The sequence below is a fragment of the Salmo salar genome, chromosome 02 (assembly GCF_965601325.2).
Source record: "Salmo salar chromosome 02, fSalSal1, whole genome shotgun sequence".
NCBI lineage: Eukaryota > Metazoa > Chordata > Actinopteri > Salmoniformes > Salmonidae > Salmo > Salmo salar.
This window is the reverse complement of record NC_138292.1, coordinates 15,367,087-15,383,363: the sequence shown is the minus strand read 5'-3', so window position 1 is coordinate 15,383,363 and position 16,277 is coordinate 15,367,087. Positions and strand designations below refer to the sequence as shown.

The following is a 16,277-nucleotide window of genomic DNA, read 5'->3' as shown; positions in this document are numbered from 1 at the left end:
TGTTCACGTCATGTAATGTGGCACTGACACGTCACGTGTCAGTTTGCTTGTAAGTTTATTATGAACGATCTTACCATGAGCGCCTTAAATGTCTACATGTGTTACGCATCATGTGTTAGTTTAACCTCTCTGGGCTAGGCGGGACGAATTCGTCCCACCTACGCAACAGCCAGTTGAATCCCGTGGCGCGATTTTCAAATACCTTAGAAATGCTATTACTTCAATTTCTCAAACATATGACTATTTTACAGCATTTTAAAGACAAGACTCTCGTTAATCTAACCACACTGTCCGATTTTAAAAAGGCTTTACAGCGAAAGCAAAACATTAGATTGTCAGCAGAGTACCCAGCCAGAAATAATCAGACACCCATTTTTCAAGCTAGCATATAATGTCACAAAAACCCAGAAGACAGCTAAATGCAGCACTAACCTTTGATGATCTTCATCAGATGACACTCCTAGGACATTATGTTATACAATACATGCATGTTTTGTTCAATCAAGTTCATAATTATATCAAAAACCAGCTTTTTACATTAGCATGTGACGTTCAGAACTAGCCATACCCCCCGCAAACTTCCGGGGAATTTATTAACAATTTACTAAATTACTCACGATAAACGTTCACAAAAAGCATAACAATTATTTTAAGAATTATAGATACAGAACTCCTCTATGCACTCGATATGTCCGATTTTAAAATAGCTTTTCGGTGAAAGCACATTTTGCAATATTCTCAGTAGATAGCCCAGCCATCACGGCTAGCCATTTAGACACCCACCAAGTTTAGCCCTGACCAAAGTCAGATTTACTATTACAAAAGTTTGATTACCTTTGTTGTCTTCGTCAGAATGCACTCCCAGGACTGCTACTTCAATAACAAATGTTGGTTTGGTCCAAAATAATCCATCGTTATATCCAAATAGCGGCGTTTTGTTCGTGCGTTCCAGACACTATCCAAAATGGTAAATCAGGGTTACGAGCATGGCGCAATTCGTGACAAAAAAATTCTAAATATTCCATTACCGTACTTCGAAGCATGTCAACCGCTGTTTAAAATCCATTTTTATGGCATTTTTCTCGTAAAAAAGCGATAATATTCCGACTGGGAATCTGCGTTTAGGTAAACAGAGGAAAGAAAACAAAGCATTCGGTCGACGCGGGCACGAGCCTGAGTCTCACAGTACTGTAACCAGCCACTACCCAAACGCGCTACTTTTTTTCAACCAGAGCCTGCAAAGCCACGATTCAGCTTTTTGCCGCCTTCTGAGAGCCCATGTGAGCCATAGGAAGTGTCACGTAACAGCAGAGATCCTTTGTAATGGATAGAGATGGCAAAGAAGGCCAAGAAATGGTCAGACAGGGTACTTTCTGTACAGAATCTTCTCAGGTTTTGACCTGCCATTTGAGTTCTGTTATACTCACAGACACCATTCAAACAGTTTTAGAAACTTTGGAGTGTTTTCTATCCAAAGCCAATAATTATATGCATATTCTATTTACTGGGCAGGAGTAGTAACCAGATTAAATCGGGTACGTTTTTTATCCAGCCGTGTCAATACTGCCCCCTAGCCCTAACAGGATAAGTGTCTGTTTACTTTATTATTAAAGATCTCACCATGAACGCCTTACATCTAAATATTTTTCATTGCCAGAGTAATCTAATCAATTTCAATTGAAATTTGTCAATTGAATATCACCTCAATACAAAAATGATTAGGCTTGTTGATATCGCAGCCAGCCACCATTACTGTGAAGATATGCCTATTTCTCACATCAATACAGACATAAGCGCTTCTTTGTTGGAGGTAGCCCTATTCAGAAATAAGAGGTAGCCTAGGTCTCTAGTGGCACATAAAAAAAAACTCAGAACTTTGCAATCTCTGACTACCGACTTCAGTGTGTTCAAGACAACTGGGAACTCGGGGAAAAAAGCAAGCTCAGACTGGGAAAAATAGTTTTGAACGGTCATCCAACTCGGAATTCCAATTCAGAAACTCTGGCATCTTTCTCTGACCTGAAAATCCCTGATATCATGACTTGAACTAGTTTTTTCCCCCAGAATTTCCAGTTTACCGGTTTAACAGACACAATCACTGTCACCATGCAATCGTTAGGCTATACGTTTCTGTGGAGATGTCTTATGGTTAAAAGCAGGGCTCGAATTGCAAAGAGAATGACCTTCAGGTTGTCCTCCCACCATTCCTGGAACCCGTCAAGGGACTTGCCCATGGCAGTCTTGAGGGTGTGGTTGGTCTGTTCATCCAAACCTAGAGGAGGGGTAGGAAAGGGAGATCTACTGACAATGGAAGATATTGAAATGTCTGATTATGTACAATGGAAAAACAAATACTAATAGTACCTTGTTTCAGAGTTCACGACATTGGTCAGTCAAGATGACCTCAGGAGAACCGTAGGTGTTGAAGATGTCCATCATCACCTTGGAGGTGGCCTCGCCAGTCTTGTCCTTGATGGGTATCATACAAAGAAAATACATTTTTGGTTCCAAGCACCCTTTTTAAATGGGTTACAGAAGGGAATTTAGAGTTAAGCATGGTCTCCTCCTTAACAGACCTGAATGGGTATTGCCTCCCCCCACTTGGTAAAATAATCGGTCGCCGTCAGACACCAGCTGTTGCCATTCCTGTATTTCGTTAAGGGTCCGATGAAGTCAACCCCTAACATATAAAGTCTTAGAGAGAAGATTACTTCATTCTTACCCGTATCTGTCGTTCAGTATGCAGATTTTCATATTTGTAAGGGTATGATACACAATCTATAATATTGAACTCTGCTTTGGTCAAATAAAGCAACCATTACAAAGCAACTTATCAGGGCAAAATTTGTACTGTGACACTTACCGATCATGTGCCATGGTAAAACAACTGATGGGCTTCAACTCTTATGCCAGGCTTCACCCTCTCAAACTTCTGTCAGGCTAGACCTTTAAGCACAAGGTGACAAATTGAAACATTGTGTTCTCTCTGATATGACATTCATTGAAATCATAATAATTTCAGATATAATTGAATGTGATCGATAAACAAAAGGTTGTTTTACTTGCCCAGCTGTCCACATCCTTGACAATCCCATGCCAAAAGAAGCGTATGTTGATTTTGGCAATCAGGCGCTTCACTCTGAAATGGCCAACATGCATCTCGGTCAGCATGGCCTCCTTCTCCTCAGTGAAAATCACCCTCCTGTGTGGCTGGCCATCCTTCCCCCATAGGTACATGTGATTGCCTAACAAGTTTGAAGACAAGAGTTGTTGAAATACTCAAGTCCAAGTAATTTTGCACGACTGTCTTTCTTTGTTTCTCTCTCCCCCATCTCTCTCTGTCTTTCACTCTCTTCCCACCTCTCTCTTTCACTCACTTTCATCCTTTCTTTATCCCTCTCTCCCCATCTCTGTCTGTGTGTCTGTCTAGCAAAGACACCTAGTTAAGGGCAGTTGGAATGACCATAATTGGTAAGACCTATCCATTTGATTGATCAGGGTTAACTTATAGCTAGATAGCTCAATATGACAGATATAGAACTAGCAACTTCTAGATGACCAACTACCTAGATGGAAAATGGTTGTTGAAAAATGGTTGTTCATAGCTAAATCCTTCCAGTTATGTAATAGAAGTTAACCGCTTTACGTTACCCTGAATAGTGAATTTCTGCCCCCTACGAATGTTGCGCCTCTTGTCAAGATCAGTGGTGCCTTCATAGTACTTCACCTGGTTGGAAAGATCAAATAACATCTCCTTGAGGGATTCCATTGAAGTGCAAGCTACATATAAACAGAAAGCTACAAAAACTGTTAGCTAGCTAGTTAATGTTAGCTAAACAAAACTGTCTGGCTAGCTAGCTAGCTGACTAGTGAGACTGATGTAAGTAAATAAGTAACGTTACAGCAATTTCAATCCAAAAGCAGCTTAATTTTTTTTCTCCTATTTAACAATATTTTGTTATATAAAGCCAAATATATGGTAAAGAAAACATTTATGTCAGACTACATATGGAGTCTTCTTCTTTGATACTATGGTGGTTTGCAAACAAATGTCACAGGCGCATGCCGCCATCCACTGCCCTGGCTGTATATCAGCCCAAATACTTAACAAAATACAAGTAAACAAAAACAAAACCCAACATAATCCTTTATTCAGATTCAACTGCCAACACCCATCCCTACAGGCTCTGGGGCCTGAGAAAGAAAAGCATCTTCAGCCAGTATTCTTTGCAATGTTTCGGCAGTGAAGTCCTTGAAACCCAAAGACCTTTTTTCTTTTGCAGGGGAACAGTATTTGGCATGACAGGCCCTTTAATTTTTCATTTGTTTTCCATAAATGACTACTGTAGTGGAAGGATGAGATGGTGATAATACTCCTGACTGGCTGGCGTTCCCGTGGAAGTCCTGGGGTCACTGATGCCAGGAGAGGTGTGAAGACCGATGAAAACGTGAATGAACTAAATTAATGTTACTATGTGAATTAAATTGTCATGTTTGAATTTTCAAGAGTTCACAAAGAGCTACACGTGTGTATATATTTGATTGTACTGTAAGTGCTATGGGATATATTGTTACAGGGAGTGTTATTTTGTTCGTCGGGCAGCGGATAGTTCAAAGAGGGAGCGACACTAGGATGCACTCCTATCATTTACATTGAGTTGATTAGATTTGAATCTGGCTGTTTTCCTGTCTTTTGTTTTAAGCAGTCAAAAGTGCAAAGAAATGTGAATTCAGGTTGGGTATCCGTTTCTGCTTGAATTTGGTTAAAAGGACAGTGAATTTGTTCATACTTTGAGAACTTGCTACCAAGCTCCTGTGTGTATCAGACACACATTGTGTTTTCTCTTAGAGCCTATTCTGAACTGAAGACACGTGTTACCACGTTGTTTTAGCCTATTGGTGGTAGTCATATACTTTGTGTTATTATGTAATGTATAATGTATTTCATGTACACTGTAATTTTTTTGTCAATTATTTCATGCTATTAGTTAAATAGAGTAACTTCATTCCTCGTTTAGAGTGTAATTATTTCATTGACTAAATGCTTCTAATTTAGAAGGTCTATTGGTAGTTGTTATTTACACTATACACATACTATAGCATATTATTGGATACCACCTTGACATCTCTGATCTGCCTGCCTCAATTCATTAATGCTAGAACATTGGTTGCCAAGATTAGTTTTTTGTATCTAGTCTCTTAATAATTGCATAATGGTGCAAATTAGGCATGTTCATTATAGTCATACTGAGTAGGTGATGCATTCATTCGCTATCTTGCTAGATCCTCCAGAGACGCACAGGGCCTGTTGCATTTATTTTTACAAAAAACAGAACCTACACTCAAAAAGGTGATATCTACAACCTAAAAGGATTCTTCCACTGTCCCCATAGGATAACCCTTTTTGGTTCCAGGTAGAAACCCGTCTGTGCCTAGGTATAACCCTTTTGGGCTCCATTCCGCAGCAGGTTCTACATGGAACCAAAAATACTTCTACCTATAACCAAAAAGGGTTCTCTTTTGGTGACTGCAAAAGATCCCTGTTGGAACCCCTTTCTAAAGGAGTGTACTTAATAAGTTTACACAATTTAATTCTGTACTCAAACATCTGCCTGGTATTCAAGATAACACGCAGCTTAGCACCACCACCTTTGAAGGTTTTCGGCAACCTCTGCTCAGACTTAAATAGCAGTGTTCCAAGAACCTCCACCAGGGGTGACTGTAGTATCCTCAAATTGACAAAAAGGAGACAAGAGGCACCCCACACTCACTTTAGATCCCAAGGGGTCTTTATTTTCATACTGTATGCTCTCACTCTCATCACTATCTCCTTTGCCATCTTCTCATGTGCCAAGAGTGTGCAAAGCTTTCATCAAAGCAAAGGGTGGCTACTTTGATGAATCTCAAATATAAAATATATTTTGATTTGTTTAACACTTTTTTTGGTTACTACATGATTCAATGTGTGTTATTTCATAGTTTTGATGTCTTCACTATTATTCTACAATGTAGAAAATAGTAAAATAAAGAAAAACCCTTGAATTAGTAGGTCTGTCCAAACTTTTGACTGGTACTGTATGTACAGTCCTTTCCAGTGTGTCGGCAAATTAGTTGAACAGGAGAAGAGGATGTGGTTGCTTGTGGAGAGAGAACAGTGTGGGTGGTGGGTAAAACAGCTGCAGTGACGCTGATTGAAGTAGCGTACCCACCCACATTTACAATTTCATTGATCAATTTCATAAATAATACTAGTATATACAGTTACATTATTGTAGAATAGGCTACTCCTGTATCCAGACTATATTAGGATACCGTTATGATTTCATTGGTGTTGTCAGGCATGATTTTAGGTCTTTGATCGAAGTTGTATGTTGTACCTCGTTTTCCTTTTTCAGTGAAAAGTACTTATGCATCCCCCATTCAATTCAGTTCGAGTGTGAATGTGTAGGCCTAGTGTCAGTGGAAAAATAAACCCATAGCTCCAGCACAGAATGGCATGTAGGAGTAGTTTATTACAATGTAAAATATGTATATATCCTATAATACAATGGCATGTAGGGGTAGTGTATTACAATGTGAAATACTATATATCGCAGATATTATTAAGGCGTTGGTATCATGTAATGTCAGTCAGACGTTCAATGGTAGGAAACAGCCACACGGTGGTACAGTTGCCTTAGTTTAATTCTGGCACTTATCACCCCCCATACTCCTCTGTTAACGACAGGGGTGTAGACAAGCCGTTCATTTGCGGAAGTGTGGGTCCAGGTTTTAAACAAGAACGCAACAACAAAGGGCATCATTGGAAAGTCGTGGAAATACGATATCTATCGCAAAGCCATACCTATTCAGTTGGTTGCTCCAAACTTGACGCGTGAGTCCATCGTTTATACTTTTTTTGTTGCTTAGGCTATAGCCTTTATTAGTTTTTCCTTTCAATTTGATTTCATCTTTGTTAGCTGTATGTTCTCACTTATGTGAGTGTTTGATATGAGTGCGGAGGCGATGAATTTTCGACTACATAGAGTCAGTATCAGTCGATACTTGTAAAATGCCCAGTGACAGGCTACCCTAAATTTAACACCAAGTTATTTCTTCCATCGTGTCTTTTGAAGTTAACAAAATGCCACGCTTTCGCTTTCGCTCTGTAGTTTGCCGCTGGTCTGATACTGTTAATACATGATAGGCCTACACTAACATGAAGTACATAGTTGCAGTCTTATTGAAGTTGTACTTTTTTCTTCAAATCTATTCATTTCAGTCACCATGGCTGCTGCGGAACCCGTCTACAGTCCAACAACAGTTTCAGAGACCATATCCAAAAAGTGGTTAATTGTACCAACAGATAATTTGGATAAAGTCAGATGTTTGATAAAGGTGGTTGAAGTGGTAAGTAATATTCTTATCATAGTTATTGTTATGATACTGTTATTGTTAATGTTCCACTGTGCTGGGCAAGTCTTAATCCAAGCATAACATGAAAGTACACTAAACAAAAAAATGTATGCAACATGTAAAGTGTTGGTCCCATGTTTCATGAGCTGAAATAAAATATCCCAGGCATTTTCCTTATGCACAAAAAGCTTATTTCTCTAACATTTTTGGCACAAATTTGTTTACATCCCTGTTAGTGAGCATTTCTCCTTTTCCAAGATAATCGATCCAACTGACAGGTGTGGCATATCAAGAAGCTGGTTAAATGGCATGGTCATTACACAGGTGCACCTTGTGCTGGGGTCAATAAAAGGCCACTCTAAAATGTGCAGTTTTGTAACACAACACAATTGCACAGATGTCTCAAGTTCTGAGGGAGTGTGCAATTGGCATGCTGACTGACTCTGGTGGACATTCCTGACTGCAGGAATGTCCACCAGAGCTGTTGCTAGAGAATTGAATGTTCAACATGGTTTTAGAGAATTTGGCAGTACGTCCAACCGGCCTCACAACCACAGACCATGTATATGGCGTTGTCTGGGCGAGTGGTGGGGGTGGGGGTTATGGTATGGGCAGGCATAAGCTGCGGACCATGAACAATGTGAATGCACAGAGACACCGTGACGAGATCCTGAGGCCCATTGTCGTGCCATTCATCCGTCGCCATCACCTCATGTTTTAGTATGATAACGCACGGCCCCATGTCGCAAGGATCTGTACATAATTCCTGCAAGCTGAAAATGTCCGTTATTCCATCGCCAGATGTCACCCATTGAGCACGTTTGGGATGCTCTGGATCGACATGTACGACACCGTGTTCATGTTACCGCCAATATCCAGCAACTTCGCACAGCTATTGAAGAGCAGTGGGACAATATTCCGCCGGCCACAATCAACAGCCTGGCCAACTCGATTTGAAGGAGATGTCACACTGCATGAGGCAAATGGTGGTCACACCAGATACAGACTGGTTTTCTGATCCACACCCCTACCTTTAAAAGTATCTGTGACCAACAGCTGCATATCTGTATTCCCAGTCAAGTGAAATCCATAGATTAGACCCTAATGCATTTATTTCAATTGACTGATTCCCTTGTATGAACTGTAACTCAGTAACATCTTTGAAATGGTTGCATGTTGCTTTTTATATTTTTGCTCAGTGTATTTCAGAGGGGAGACCAGAAGGTTGTCTTCCTATCTGTTCTGATGGCACCAAGTAGTAAAACAGGGTTAGATCAACTCTGGTGACAATATGACTTTTATCTAGTGGTGTCATCACATGTTTACTTTGTGCTCCAGATATAAGACCAGATGAACAAGTTTGTATGTAAAATGTCTAAGTATAAACACCTGTGTGGATAGTCTGCGTGTAATAAATAGAATATGCAGATTTTCAAACGCTACCATTTCATTGTTTTGTATGTAACTGGATCCGGCTCCCAGAAACTGTGGGCTGTTTATCCCACAATTAACAGGCAAGTTTATAAATCATAACCTTTGTAGCTTTCTTAGGGTGTGACCATTGTCAGCTGTTTTTCTTGACTATTCCTTGAAATGTGAAAGTCAGACCAATCTACAGAACAGTTGCAACAGTGATGATGCACCCATCAGACCACTCCCAGTCCTCCCACATCCCCTTCATGATGGCCTGGGGTATTTGTCAGCAGAGAGATGAACCTCAGGAACCTTTAACTGATCGTCAGGCCTAAGACGGCAAAGTGGTTTTTCAGATTTCAGAGTCCAAATCTGTCACTATGGAGCTGCTGAAATCAGATCCTGTATCTTTAGCTCTATATAGCCTGTCTAGAACAGCACTCCAATTGGACATATCACCTAGCTCACATATTAAAGAGGAGACTGGGTCGGAAACCATTTTAGACGATTTAAATGCCTCCCCGTTTGCCTATATGAAAGAGCAGCCGTGCTTAAGTCAGCGTGTGTGTGGCGCGCATATGTTCTGGCTGGGGGTGTCTTTAAAAGCAATTCTGTTGAATTGGATGAGGATACTACAGCAGACTGCTGTTGACTCATGTTTGACCCCTTTCTGTGTCCCGCTGGTCATCACAAGTGGCAGAGCTGTGAAATGTCTACATTTGAACTGGATATCATCAATGGCTTACTCTTATTTCTAGACCCCAATGTCAAGGCTTCAACTATTTCACTGCCTTCCTAACTGCAGTGAAATGTCATCTTCAATTGAATTCAAATCACATGCTTTATGGCTGCTATCTTGTATTTCTCCCCAGTTAACAAGATCTTGAAACAAACTCTTTCCGGGCAGAGGGAGGGCTTATTTGGGTGAGGGCACCTCTTGTAGTTTTAGGTTGGCCTGTGAGTAAGCAGGTTAGAGGTGGAGGTTTACTAGTTGCCATAGTTTGTGATTGAGCTCTTAGTCCAGGCAATTTTTTGGGTGTTTTGCATCTCCTTCTGAAGCAGTCAGAGTTGATTCAGAGTTTGTCTCTTGTGGAAGCGCAGTCTGGAGACAGACAGTGATGACACAGCTCTGTCTTCCTCAGATCACTGGGTCCTTAGTCAAGCTAATCAGAGTCTGGTGTTAGCAATACCATCTAGCGATGCACTGCAAATGAAATTAGCAGCCAGATGCAAAATGTCATTACCAGGGTTATTTTAAGCCTTGCTGTTTGACCTTCTTACTGTGTGTGTGTGAGGAAACAATGGATTCCTCCAAATTTGATCAACATTTCAAGAATGCGTGGCAAGCTCATTGCACATAAATATCTGTGGATTTAAATGTAATTTAAAGCATTTCCTGCTTAAAGCCACAAGGAACCCTGGATTCTAATGCTTTTTAACTCTGCTCTTTCTCTTGCAACACAACACTTTGCTAGAGTTGTGTGTTCATAGAAGATTGTGGAGAACACACACGCACACACAGTCTTGCACAGCTAACCTTGTGGGAACACACAATTCAGTGCTATTCAAAATCCCATTTTCCCTAACCCGTACTCATACCCTAACCTTATCCCAAAAACCTAACCCGTGCTCATACCCTAACCTTATCCCAAAAACCTAACCCGTACTCATACCCTAACCTTATCCCAAAAACCTAACCCGTACTCATACCCTAACCTTATCCCAAAAACCTAACCCGTACTCATACCCTAACCTTATCCCAAAAACCTAACCCGTACTCATACCCTAACCTTATCCCAAAAACCTAACCCGTACTCATACCCTAACCTTATCCCAAAAACCTAACCCGTACTCATACCCTAACCTTATCCCAAAAACCTAACCCGTACTCATACCCTAACCTTATCCCAAAAACCTAACCCGTACTCATACCCTAACCTTATCCCAAAAACCTAACCCGTACTCATACCCTAACCTTATCCCAAAAACCTAACCCGTACTCATACCCTAACCTTATCCCAGAAAACCTAACCACTATTTCGAACCTTAACCCTAAACCCCCTAGAAATAGCATTTGACCTTGTGGGGACAAACAAAATGTCCCCAGTTGGTCAAAATGGTTGTTTATTTACTCTTCTTGTGGGTACTTAAAAAAAAAAAAAAATTTGGTTTAATCTTTATTTAACTGGTCCCCACAAGAATAGTTAAACACACACAACAGACCGTAAAGAAAGTGTTAAAGGTGCTGCAGAAGATGTCTTGAGTAGGAGGCCCAGTCTTTATTACAGTGTTGCCGTCAGACTGTCTGTCTGGTCATGTAATGAAGCTGCAGATATAGAGCTGTGGCTTCAGTAACACCAGGGCTGGGGAGACAGACCATGGTGCATTTTACCTTGTAATATGGAACAAAGGCCTACATACTGTACAGTTTAAGCTACTGTTTTTATAGATACACATATGGCACATTATGCTCAGCACTGTATTACAGAGAACATGTTTGCTGTCTATCGTTTAGTTTTAGGTACCCATTTAGCACTGTCTAGCTGAATAGTGTGAGGACAGATCCTCAGCGCAGTATGCCATCTGGCGTGGGGACAGATCCTCAGCGCAGTATGCTATCTGGCGTGGGGACAGATCCTCAGCGCAGTATGCTATCTGGCGTGGGGACAGATCCTCAGCGCAGTATGCTATCTGGCGGGGGGACAGATCCTCAGCGCAGTATGCCATCTGGCGTGGGGACAGATCCTCAGCGCAGTATGCCATCTGGCGTGGGGACAGATCCTCAGCGCAGTATGCCATCTGGCGTGGGGACAGATCCTCAGCGCAGTATGCCATCTGGCGTGGGGACAGATCCTCAGCGCAGTATGCTATCTGGCGGGGGGACAGATCCTCAGCGCAGTATGCCATCTGGCGTGGGGACAGATCCTCAGCGCAGTATGCCATCTGGCGTGGGGACAGATCCTCAGCGCAGTATGCCATCTGGCGTGGGGACAGATCCTCAGCGCAGTATGCTATCTGGCGGGGGGACAGATCCTCAGCGCAGTATGCCATCTGGCGTGGGGACAGATCCTCAGCGCAGTATGCTATCTGGCGTGGGGACAGATCCTCAGCGCAGTATGCTATCTGGCGTGGGGACAGATCCTCAGCGCAGTATGCCATCTGGCGTGGGGACAGATCCTCAGCGCAGTATGCCATCTGGCGTGGGGACAGATCCTCAGCGCAGTATGCCATCTGGCGGGGGGACAGATCCTCAGCGCAGTATGCTATCTGGCCTGTTCCTTCCAAACAATCGATAAGGAAACAAAAACAAAGTCAGGAACCGTGTGAGTCAGTTAAAGTGTGGTTTTGCTGGCCTTGTGGCCTTTCTTAGGAATCTTTATTAATAGTGACTATTGAGAAATCAAAATGGGGTCTGTGGCTGTTGTAAAGGGGTGGATCCTTTAGCTGGTCACCGTTATAATGGCAACATGAAAAAGCTATTTTGTGTGGTGCGATTATGAATAGAGCCAGTATGTGGTGCTTCCATCACGCTGTGATGAGCTTTAAGAGTACTGTGATGGTCACACCAGAAGAATCCTCTCATTGTGAAGATTACATTAGAGTTGTCCCTTCCTCCAAGCCCAACTCTGAACTTCGCATGAACTATTTAGACATTTTCATATACCCTCATTTACATAGGGCTATGATAGTCACTCAATTCTTGAGTCAACTCTACTGATGTCAGAAGACGTAATACTGAGTTCATCAGTACTCAAGCCATACATAAGCATGTTCGACGACACTAAATTACCTCTAACCTGTTCTATATCTGAGACAGAAAACACAACTTCCCATTTAGCTCTGGTAGTACTACAGTGCCATCTGTTGTTGAGACTGGGGTAGTACATGATCAGTTAGTTTTGACTTGTGTGTCCTCAGCTCCTGTCGTTTGTGGCCTTCATTCTTGAAGAGGTAGTGACGAAATGTATGAGCTGCTCTTCGCTGTACTTCTTTGAGTTTGTCAGCTGCACAGCCTTCCTCTTCACAACTCTCCTCCTCATCCTCCTCGCTACCACCCTGCACAAGAGAGTGGGCATCAGCTGCTGGCCCTCCCTGGTGAGTACTCAGTGTGTATGAATGTACACATTTTGTGCACATATGTTGATAAATGAGGCCCACTGACCTGCCTAACGTGTATGTTTATCATTCATAAGACTGTGTGTGTGTGTGAGGATACTTGTATTCCCATTTAAATGTATGGTGGTGTATAACCATGCTGACTTGTCTCTTGCAGGACTTTGTGTACACAGCTTTGATGGCTGCATTCTTCCTCATCGCCTCCATTGTGTTTGCCTCAGATAATGGTGGAACTGACCTGGAGAATGCTGCTGTGGTAAATGAACATCTTTACTCAGACTGTCCTCATACCTCAGGATCCTGGTTACTGTTTTTTCAAATGAAGACAAAATGTCAGCCCAAACCAAGCTGGGTTTAGATTGAAAGGAGAACTATTTTGTCAAACTGTTTAGTGTCGTTTCTTTCTGTTTGTCACAAGATGTTTTACTAATGTTAATACTTAGTAATAACTTATTACTATTTATCTTCAGGCATTTGGCTTCCTGGCCACTGTGGCATTCCTGGTGGATGCTGGCTGGTTTGTGAAGACCAGGGGTTTTCCTTTTAAAAAGACCAACCAGCAAGCAGCAAGCAACGGCGGGGCCCCCGTGGCAGAGGCTGAGAAACTCAACAGGGAACAGAACGAAGCAGACTAGGCCCAAGGATACCTAAACGAGTAACACTGGTATCTCTTTGTCCCACATTTACACACGCAAACAAGCAACACAATAAGACTATCAGAGGGCCACCTTATATCTGCTTAAAGGAAGGAAAGAAATCTCCAGTAGTTTTAACATCTTATTCAGAGCTTTTATTCTCAGCAGTGGGACCATTTTTGTAGGAGCCATGGCCTGTGCTGTATACATTCTGTTTCCTTGGACCATGGACCTGCTTGGAATGGGACCACTCATTGATAAAAATAAACCAACGCTCTCCAACCCTGTTCCTGGAGATCTATCCTCCTGTAGGTTATCACTCTAACCCTGTTCCTGGAGATCTATCCTCCTGTAGGTTATCACTCCAACCCTGTTCCTGGAGATCTATCCTCCTGTAGGTTATCACTCCAACCCTGTTCCTGGAGATCTATCCTCCTGTAGGTTATCACTCCAACTCTGTTCCTGGAGATCTATCCTCCTGTAGGCTTTCACTCCAACCCCAGTTGTAACTAACCTGATTCAGCTTATAACCATGTAATTATTAGAATCAGGTGTGATAGATTAGGGTTGGAGTTATAACCTACAGGACGGTAGCTCTCCAGGAACAGGGCTGGAGTTTAAACCTACAGGAGGGTAGCTCTCCAGGAACAGGGTTGGAGTTAAAAACCTACAGGATGGTAGCTCTCCAGGAACAGGGTTGGAGTTAAAACCTACAGGATGGTAGCTCTCCAGGAACAGGGCTGGAGTTAAAACCTACAGGACTGTATCTCTCCAGGAACAGGGCTGGAGTTAAAACCTACAGGACTGTATCTCTCCAGGAACAGGGCTGGAGAGTCCTGGAATAGAGTTTAATGAGATTTTAAGATCACTGTATTGCCTTACCACTGACTGTCATTACTGCATTTCTCAGTGTTACTAGGATTAGCATCTATCTGTACTTGCAATTGAGTCTCTAATATTTATCAAGATGCCTCCAACTATGGAAAATGCTGTATCTAATCTCTCTCTAAAAAATGGGTTAGGAGTTAAACAATATTTATCCAGTTATTTACAGTCAAACACAACACATTCATATCCATTTCGGAAAGTACAGTTACATTATTTAACTGGAAGAAATCGTTTTAAGTCGACATCATTTATTAGCCAGTTAAGGAATGACAATATGATTAAATTCAAACTCTTTAGTAAGGAAAGGGAACAGTAATGCCAGAAACTACAGTACTTTTTTAATTAATGGGCCCCTATGTCATTTTATTTTAGACCTATTTCTCACAAGTATCGCCAAGTCATTGATTTCTATGGTTTTAAAATTTCAGTCCATGCAAGTAAGTATTTCTATGAGTCCAACTCCACGTTCCTTATTGGTGTTCATACCATATAGATACATTTTAAATATAGCAATCAATGAAACTGTAACTGACCATATCTAATGTTTTTAAATGCCTTTTGAACCACAGTTTGTATTTTAATTGTATGTGTTTTTCTTTATTTCATTAGTAAACTTGGAGGGAGGGAGGGGAGGGAGGGGTCAGGGAGGGAGGGAGGGAGGGGTCAGGGGTCAGGGATGATTGAACTATTTATTGTCCTGGATGGATTTTCTTCTTTCAGTTTTTCTTCTGTTCAGTCATGTGACCTTGTGTGTAATGAATTAAGTTACTTTCAGGTTAGAATGAGACCTCAATGTTCATATTTTAGTCAACAGCTAAGGTAACGTTAGCGATATGACGTAGATGCACAAAGTGAACAGCATAGTGGGTCAATTTCCACAACAACTAAGAGCGTTGGCGTGCAAGTCTAAACCTCTCAGCTGTTTTGTTCCCGTGGCTACCACATTGTAAGAGGTTTAAGTGAACCTGGGCAGATACTGTGTGTGAAGTCTTGCATCGTTCTCGTTGAAATATCTGTAGTGTTGCTTGTGCAACGTCATTTCACTGACTCTACCTTTAACCCCCAGGTTGTAGATGAATAGTTTTGAAACGTTCGTTTCAGAGAATATTCTGGGATTGTACTGATGGACACCTCTTTTCCCCCAAAAAGTTCATACACATTTGATTGGCCAATGAGTTTACTTACTTGATAAGTAGCATGTGATTTTGGATAGTGTCAGAAATCCAGATTTCTTTAAAAAATGCAATCAGTCAATCAACAGTGAAACAAATGATATGCTGGATTCATCCAGCAGCTGATCTGAAATGTCTTAGGTAATAGTAGAAAGTAATAGGGTAGACATCTATAATACGCCTTTTTTCTAGTATTGGAATAAGACATTAGTATTGAAGCGACTGCTGTTATAATCAGTGACCTCTGACAGGCAAGACATTCCCATCCAAGTACAGTACAATAAGATTTCTCAGGACAAATACTGTAAAAGGTTAATGTTGTTTATGTGGTGTTGTCGATGAAAGAAATGTGATACTAGTGCCCTATTCCTAAACCTATCAGATACACAGTACATTAAATAACTAGGTGTAAGGGTTGAATGTTTGACTTGGAATTGGGCATATACATAGCCCTTATCTAAACCTGTGCCTTAACACTGACTAGTAATATTCATAGATAGCAATATATACTCAATGTTTTGCGCCAATGTTTTATGCCTTCATTTTTGTAATTTAAAAAACATCTATTGTGTCAATAATTCGTCATGCAATAAATGCCATCACTTTTCTGAAGTATTTAGTTTCATGGGATTACTGGTTAAGAGCTTATATTGCACAG

At 41.4% G+C, this 16,277-nt stretch overlaps 1 protein-coding gene across 1 annotated transcript; it reads left to right on the top strand.

Annotated features, from left to right (window-relative positions):
- Nucleotides 1–6,722: 6,722 nt before the first annotated feature.
- On the top strand, nucleotides 6,723–15,015 carry LOC106586319 (CKLF-like MARVEL transmembrane domain-containing protein 6). Its single transcript, XM_014173492.3, has 5 exons — nucleotides 6,723–6,874; nucleotides 7,262–7,389; nucleotides 12,727–12,903; nucleotides 13,082–13,180; nucleotides 13,395–15,015. Exons 2-5 carry the CDS (start codon nucleotides 7,267–7,269, stop codon nucleotides 13,557–13,559), a joined length of 564 nt encoding a protein of 187 aa, XP_014028967.1. The 5' UTR covers nucleotides 6,723–6,874; nucleotides 7,262–7,266; the 3' UTR covers nucleotides 13,560–15,015.
- The last annotated feature ends 1,262 nt before the right edge of the window (nucleotides 15,016–16,277 follow it).

Coding starts and splice junctions, on each gene's coding strand:
- LOC106586319 (XM_014173492.3), top strand. CDS start 7,267: ATGGCTGCTGCGGAACCCGTCTACAGTCCAACAACAGTTTCAGAGACC. Junction 12,904..13,081: donor TCAGCTGCTGGCCCTCCCTG/GTGAGTACTCAG, acceptor TGTCTCTTGCAG/GACTTTGTGTACACAGCTTT. Junction 13,181..13,394: donor ACCTGGAGAATGCTGCTGTG/GTAAATGAACAT, acceptor ATTTATCTTCAG/GCATTTGGCTTCCTGGCCAC.